The sequence below is a fragment of the Athene cunicularia genome (genome assembly GCF_003259725.1).
Source record: "Athene cunicularia isolate RWA chromosome 23 unlocalized genomic scaffold, athCun1 chr23_part1, whole genome shotgun sequence".
NCBI classification, from domain to species: Eukaryota; Metazoa; Chordata; class Aves; order Strigiformes; family Strigidae; genus Athene; species Athene cunicularia.
Genome location: NW_020799130.1, coordinates 6,497,015 through 6,505,280, shown reverse-complemented (window position 1 = coordinate 6,505,280; position 8,266 = coordinate 6,497,015). Strand labels below are relative to the sequence as shown.

General features: G+C 51.4%; 1 protein-coding gene across 1 annotated transcript in view; it reads right to left on the bottom strand.

Moving 5' to 3' along the window:
• Positions 1-2,123, bottom strand: part of LOC113488203 (TBC1 domain family member 22B-like) — a 7,170-nt gene extending 5,047 nt beyond the window's left edge. Inside the window, 3 exon segments of the mRNA XM_026863247.1 lie at positions 311-612; positions 1,557-1,619; positions 2,068-2,123. Coding sequence (XP_026719048.1) covers positions 311-612; positions 1,557-1,619; positions 2,068-2,123 — 421 coding nt within the window.
• Between the last annotated feature and the right edge of the window lie 6,143 nt (positions 2,124-8,266).

Sequence of the window (8,266 nt, the reverse complement as noted above, 5' to 3'; positions counted from 1 at the left end):
AAGCAGACAGTGAGCAACCCCAAGCAAGAGCTTAACAGATCTCCACAATCCCCCAGCACCCAGAACACGGGATCCTCTGGGCCTGTACGCAGGATACTGAGCAGCAGAGGAGACTGAGGCATTAAGGCCAGGCCTCCAGAAATGGTTCCCTGGAGTACAGGATACTACAAGGAGGCAAAAGCCTCTGTTGAGCCTACAGGCTGTGCCACAGCCTCTTGCCCGTAACACGCAAATAGCAGCAAGGGGCCGAGTTCAGCAGCCAGTCAAGGGAGTGCCAGAGCACGAGGCTGGTCCTGAGGACGGCTCTTACCAGCTGTCCTGGAGAGCTGGGCCTCACTGCTGGACTTGGTGGTGGACACGTCGCTGAGAGCAGACTGGGCCCGCTCCGGTTTCACCCGCAGCTTGCTGTGGTTCTCCAGGACCTGGGCTGCTGTGGCCTCAACCACTTTAGAGTTCAGAGTCTGCAAAGAAGAAGAGGAGGAAGAGAAGTCCTCATCTTCATCATCACCGATGTCCCAGGTATCACTGGTGTTGCAGGCAAACTCGTGAAAGCTGGAGGCCTTCTTGCTTTTCATAGGCAACGCATTGGCCTTGGAGCAGTCCCTGATGAATCTGGGAGACAGAAACAGTATCAGAGCCATGCTGGCAGACCAGTCCATTTTCTTTCCTTCCCTACCTCCTCACTCCAACCAGACAGTCCCTTCTTCTAGTTTCCCCATTCCTCCTCCCAAACCCAGGGAACCTGTTAAGTCTCTCCAGGCTGCCTGCTGGTGGGAGGCAGAGCCTGAGCTGGTACGATGGCAGGGCATGGAGACCACAGTGCCAGCACACAGTTGGAGAGGTGCCAGGCTTCCCAGCTCAGAAGGGCAAAGGAGAGAGATGTACTACTCCTCCGGCTCTGCTTCCCCCCACCCTAGAGAAAACTGGCAGATTAACGCCCAGAAAAAGTCCTGCAACCTGGAGAGAGGCACGTCAGGAGTTAGAGCCAGTCTGCGCTCACGGATGCTCCTGATACAGCTGCGATGGATCCCAGCAGACAGGTCAACCTGCTCTTCTCTCAGGCAGAGGAGGAGCCTTTGCATTTACCTTTCAGCTACAGGAGTCAAAATCCACGACCTGAAGCATCACAAAAAAGAGGGAAAGTTCACCACTACACAGCACATGATAGAGACAAGGAGGCAGTTCAGATCAGCTCTGCCTTCTGCCAGGAAGGGGCTGTGGTTCTCCAGCCTCGCAGCTGCTGGGCAGCTTTGCCTCCCCTTCCCTTAATTCTTCTGTCTCCAAAAGAGAGCAGAGGGCTCAGACACCATTGCTAAAATAATACACCCATCTCCTTTGATGTGACTGGTACGATAGGGATTTCTGGCCACAAAGGACACCAGCAGATGAGCTTTCCCCACAAGCTTTTGCAGAGCTCAAGGCAGCATCACATGCCACTGCTGCCTTTCTCTGCTGGAACATCACAGTGCCAGAGGGTGCTGAAGACCTCCACACACTGCAGGACTGAGCAAAAAACCTGCAAAGCCTCTTGGCCTGCATCTGCAGAAGATGAACACTTACTTTTATGAGTGAGCCGGAGATCCAGCAGAGGATGCTGTGCTCCACAGACAGGTTGAATGCTGCAGAAGAGGGAAAGAAAAAAGACAACAATGCAAGGAGCCAGAGAGCACCCACAAATAATCTCCTCAACCTAGTCTGGGGTTGCACTTCTTGCCTGTTGTTAGGAGCTGAATATAGACCAAAAGCAGCTTCAATAATATTCTGTCTTCAAAAATCTTAGATCCAAAGTGCCACATTCAGCTGGAGATTTGTTCTTTGCAGCAGCAAAAAGAAGCCTTCTTTAAACTCTCAGGCTCTCTCCAACCTGAGCTGGGATTTGAGATCTGCTCTTTTTTGCACCACCAATTCAGTCTGAGTGACCACATGTCTCAGTTCCCCTGACTTACACACTGAGGTTCATTCTTCTTTCCTTCAAAAGGATTTCCAGGTTTGGGAATTCATGTTTCTGAGCCCTGTGGGACAGAGAAGGACTCCAGTCAGGGACACTGGGGCTCTTCTGCAACATACCTGAGGGAATGAACCCCACACTGGCTTTCAGGTTTGCAGCCAATGCTACGGTACATGGTTTGACTCTGGTCCAAATTCCAGCTTAATCAACTACTTCCTATGTGGCCTAAAATGAGTCACATCTCCGTCCCTCAGCTCCCCTCCTGTAGCAGGAACCCCCTTATTTGCAGGACGAGGCTGTGAGACAAGACACACACTAATATGGTTAACAGTCAAGCTCCAATCTTTATTAGAAAAACAAGAAAAACAGCAAATCCGTGTGTTGCTCTGGCGCATGCTCATTTCAAAAACTCGTTCCTCTCAGCACTTTCAACAAGCGCTACTAAGCCTGCACAACTGGTAGATAAATTTCTGCTTTGTTACTCTACAGATTCCTTTCTTATCTGTTTCTTCCCTAATGAGTAAAAATACTTTCACTTTTAGCCATCGTTAATCTAGACGCCGTTAGTCTTCTAACACAAGTGCGTCATTAATTTAGACATTGTTAATCTTTTAACTTGAATGCTGATGACACTTTTACATTGTCAGTGACGCAGACAGTTTGCAACCCGGCATAGGCACCCACACCCTCCCTGTGGACAGGGAGCCTGAGGGCTGCAGGCACTACATGGGGAGCAACACCTTGGAGAAGAGCTCCTATACAAGCACTCATCACTGGTTATAGAGTCTCTGGATGCAAGACAGGAATCCTGAGCTATTACCTCCATCTTGGTAACTATTCACAGCCACCCCAGCCTGAAAAACCATCTCTGGAAAACAATTCCTTCTCACCCCCCGGTACACAGCACAGTCTCGCCTCCCACGGCAGAGACAAGGACCCGTTCAGAGCTGGCACACAAGGGACAGGCTCCTCTTGGGTCAACAGAGCTGGCCTTTTTTCCAGGGGCTGCAGATGGTGCCCAGCAGTAAAACAAGCAGAGCCCAGCCATGCAGGAGGGGGACAGCAGCCCGATGCAGCTGGAAAGGTGCTGGGAACCCATTGATGCAGGGGAGGTGGCAGCAACAAGCCCAGCTGGCAGGGAGAGATGCAGAGATCCAGGGCAGAAGCTGGAAACAACACAGAACAGAGAGGTCCTGGTGGCAAAGCCTGGCAAGGGGTGGGCTCGCTGCCACAGCAGACGTCCCTCATGGCTGGAAGCGCTGAAAATGTTCACTGTGTTTACCCAATCAAGCCTAGGAATGAGTTTGCTGAGTAATTAGCATCTAGCAGTCAGGACAGCTATTAAGCACCCTCGTGGGTGGGCACAGCAAGCAGATTATCAGGAGTAAGAAAAGCACTCCCTCCAGATCAGCGCTGCTTCCCAGGGAATCCTGGCAGCAGAGGAGCCGGCAGAGACTCTCCGATACACAGCACAAGTTCGCGCCGCCTCGTGACAGCAGCCACAGGGCTGCTCCTCTCTGCGTGGGGGTCCCTGATTCACGTGCAAAGGCCTGAACTTCACAAGCCAAACGAACGATGTGTGTTCAAGATGGGGGGGGAATGTGGCAGCCAGCTCTGGGTGAGGAAACCCTTTCCTGGGGCTCTGAAGCAACTGGCTGATGCATTCACTGGCTAACGGCCGATACAGCAGCAGAGGGTCCCACCTCCCATGCATCTATTTTTAAAGAATTTGAACTCAGGCTCCCCCAACAAAGCATCCTGAGCTGATCTAAGTGCACAGTCCATCAGGCTGTGCTCCTACACAAGCAGCTCAAGATGACGGTCTCACATCCAGCAGGCTACAGAGGCAGGGCTGAACACCACCGTCCTGCATCGGTGAGCTCTAACTGCTGCATGAAGTGGGTTCTGCCCGTGTTTGTCCCATCTTTGCCTGTTCTCTGCCCTATCCACCCGTGCAGAAGATGTAACAGGCTGGACAGGAGGTGTGCAAATTCTCCAAGGGGTGCAACAGGTGACTTCAAAGATACACGAGACTTGCACAACTGCCAGACAGCAAATTTCTGCCACAGTATCTGTAGTACCCTCAATGTCTGATCCCGCTCCTCTAGCTCATGTCCTTGTACCCGACTCCCAGTACATCCTACAGCTCCACACAGAGGTGCATTATCACATCCTGCCTTTACAGCTGAGAAAACTGAGTGATCCCACCAAATTACTTCAGTAACTTTATTTACCCACTCTTGTCTGGTTTTCCCAGATGCAGCTCGGCTAGATGAATCTGCTGTCACCCAGCTTAACTCCCTGTCTGAAGCCCGACTTCTGCACGGACAGAAAGCTCAGGGCAGGCACTACTTCTCAGCAAACACACCACTCCTTGGTCAGGAGCCAAGACCTAGGCTGACTCTGTGCTCCAAAACCGACTGGATGAGTCCCCTGTCCTGTCTCAGTTTAAGCTTTTCAGGACAGGCATTTTTTCTTACCCATATGTTCAGTGTCTGGTACAACAGCTGCGGTATCTGCGTTACAACGCTCCCGAGGAGATCCTCGCAGAGTGTAGGTTATTGACACTGCCCATCCATGAAACCTCAGTGCCACTTTGGATAGAGAACACGTTTATTCCTAGCAGATTCTGTTTCTCCCCTTTTAAAACAGCATTTAAATACCTCCCACTGGAGCCTGGCCGCCCATCTCCCTAAAGAACAGGAAATAAACAACCCACTGCACAGAGGATAAGACACTAGACCAACCTGTCAGTACATCCCCAGAAAATTACTGGGCTGAGAATTCCCGATGCAAAAACCACAGGGCAGTATTGGAAACATGAAACAGCATTTACTAGTTCTGCCATCTTAAATTTGCAGGGAAAAAGCACCACCTAAAAACTAATACAGCTAAGTGACCAAATACACCATGGAAAAGGAAGCTAAGACAGTCTCCAAACCTTTACAAAGCCTCCCTCTGTCAGCTTGTCAGGGCAAAGAAAGGAGAACCAAGAATCTCTATGGGAATATCTCTCAAAGCTCAGACAAAAAAGAAAGGGAGCTTCACATCCAGTGACCATGGATGCAGCACATCCCACCTCCACCTTCCGTGACTGTGTTGCCCAAGCCCTGTCATAGCCGTCCCTGGGAAGGATGGGCATGCAGGGGATTTCGAGGTGGCAGCAAGCTTCCTGGGCAGCAGCCAGTTAGGAGCAGGGCAACTCTGCCAAAAACTTGACTTGGAGTGTATTGTCTGGGCAGGACTGGCTGCCTACCAGACCGGTTCACCCTGTTTAAGCTTTCCAAGCCAAAGCCTGAAGTCATCCACTGCAGAAGAGAGACGCTGTCTAAGGCCACCAGCTGGGAGCAGGACTGTGACCTCCAAGAGGGACAGAAGCAATCGGGAAACAAAACGACCCATGGAGACTACAACATTTGCTTCCCCGTGAGCAGAAAAGGAGGAACACGTTAGTGCTCATTGCTCTCCCTTTGCTTGCCATGAGCCTGGATTATCCCACCAACCTGAGGGAGCCGGCTCAGCAACAAAGAACTGAGTGAAAGAACATTATAAAGAGAGATTTAACCGGCCCAACAGGATTTAGAGCAAATTAAGCATTTCAGACTGCAACCAAACACCAGGAGGGGAAGGGCAGTGTTCAGATAAGGCAAATGAGAGCAACTGTGAGGAGCACCAGACAGGAAGAGCACTTGTGAAAGCCTCCCCAGAGAGGTAGGTGCCCTGTGACTATGGGAGCCTTGCTCCAGAGGCCTCGTAGGGAGCATCTCCTTCATCAGCACCAGCCTCTTCTTCATAAACACCACTTGAATTGGACATTTCATTTGTTTCTCCCATCCCCGAGTGAGTGCAGATGCCTCGACAGGAAGAAGGGCATCCCAGCCAAAGGAACCACAGCAGGGGAGGTGCTCACAGAGAGGCCCCACAGTCTCTCGTATAGAGCAGAGGTAGGCCAGAAGTGGCACCTCGCAGGGAGGATAACAGAGGGGGCACACACGTTGGCGGGGGCACCTATTTGGGACAGAGTTGCTCCATCTCTAAGGCGACATCTCTAAGGGCTTCGGGAAGGGGTGCGGTGGACAGAGGAAGCAAGCAGTCGATTCAGTGTGAATGATAGAGCAAGCGCTTCAACTTTATTGAAAGAAATCACATCTTATATAAGCAGTAACTATCATTATGCACACTAATCATAAATCTATTGGATACATCTAAAAGGTTACATTATAATATCCCAGCCCCTTGTGGCATTTCAGGTATGTCACAACATCCTCCTTCTTCTGGTTTGGTGGTTTTTTTTTTCCCCCAATGTTTTTTACCATCATGATCAAGGCTGCTGTGTACCTCAGTTTCTCCCTTTGTTAGCATAACTGTGCCCTGAATCTCCTTCCTTGTTAGCATAACTGTACCCTGGGTTTTTTCCTTTGTTTACCTCAGATGGCTGTAACCAGCTCCTGCACAGACCCATGGCCTTGTTCTGCAAGCCCTTCTCCAACAGTCAGGAGCTGTTCAGAGTCTTGGTCTCTGCCTCTCTGTCTGTTCTGGGCTTTCTTGCAACTCTCCCCTTTATCTTTTAGTTTCCCAGAAAATGGCAGGAGGGTCAGGGCCTGCAGGCATTAAGTCTTCCTTATCTGTTCTCAATTAATCATGAAGTGTCTGTTGCCAGTGTCCTTCCCCTGGGGATTGAGATGGCAATCCCAGTCCTTTCCTGTTAGAGGCTTTGTGTTTTAAGATGGAGAAAATGATGGAGTTGCAGTGAATTGAAACTGTAGGCTAGCAAATTGTTTTATCCATTGGAGTCAAACAGTAGCATTATGGATCTTTTCCCTTTCAGAGGAAGGAGCCATCTCTTCTTGGAAATAGTCAAATCTGTCAGAATGACAGAGGAAATGTACTATGGGTATATCCCCTTTAAGCACTGAGCCAACTTTTTCTATGAAGAACTCTTTCTGAAAGCAGTTGTTTCTTACAGAACATGTCGACAGTCCCATGTGCTCTCAGAAATGTACAGCAGATACTCGAGCATCAACTGAGCAGTATTGCTGCCCAGACTCTGTCCTGTTCTGAGCAAACTTTTTTATAATTGAGACGTGATCTTTTCCCTGTTTTTGAAGCAGTGGTGTTGAAAGTTAAACTTTTAGAACAATGTAGCCATGCTTAGGTCAAGCCAGACGTCCTTTGTTTATGTTAAAGACACCAGCAGAACAGTTCAACAGCTGCCTTTGAGCCAGGACATCCCCGAGCCATTCGACCTTGAAGAGGGTACATTGCCAAATGGGCAAGCAAACTCAAGGTCCAGTGATCCTTCACTGAACTGCCCTCATTAGAATACTAAAAGTCTTGCCTGTAGATCAAGCAGACCCTTGGCCAGGTGAAGACCCTTCCCCTGAGCATGCGTAGAGTAGAAGTCTTGTGTCAGCAGTGTTATAATTGTACGTAAATAACTAACCAGCCCTCCTAGAGAGGATAGGCTTGGGAAATTACTAACTCTGCAAGTTCTGTGTATAAATCTAGCAGGAAAAGCCTCGTTGGGGTGCTCGATTTGTGGGAAAGTGCCGAGCCCACAGGCCTGTGCAAGACTAAAATAAGTGTGGGATTATTGACCTGTTGCCCAGCAGGCAACAAACCCGCTTTCTGGGCACCAGCACCAGCCCTGAGAAACCGTCTCTTCCACTTCACATTCCCACCTAGGGAAGCGTCGGGCAGCTTAAAGCTACTCCCCAAGAGCTGCCCCCACGAACCCCCTTTCAAGATGAAAACGACCCGAATCCTACAGGAGCGTGAGCCTAAACCCACCCTTCTCTGCCCTTGCAAGTGTTTGGGTGCCCCTGGAGTGGGGCAGGGAGAGCGCCCCCCTCCCGCCTGGGCTCCCCGCTGACAGCCCAGCCCTGCCCAGCCCGCAGCTCCCATGCGTGTCCTGTGCTGCTGCAGCTGCGTACTGGCTGCGGGCAGGGGTGGGGCTTGCAGGGGGTGCACGCCCGGGGGGCCTCGTCCAGCTGCCAATCCCCAGTGGTGGAGACGGCGGCAGCAGCCACGGAGGTGCCCACCAGGGCCGGCACTGGTGGAGGGGGCTCTGCCCAGGAGGCAGCTCTCCAGGGCTGGCAAGGGAGTGCTGGGGTGGTGGGGACCGGGGGATGCCCCAGAATGTGCTGGGGAAGTCCCGGGGAGCTGCCCCCGGGCCCCCCTGGGAGGGAGCAGGGCAGGCAGTGGGGTGGGGATGGGGTATGTCCCAGAGGTGTTGGAGTGGGGGCCGGGGGATGCACTGAGGACATGGAGGAGGGGGATGGGGATGAGCCCAGCAGACGCTGGAGGAAGTAGTGAGGA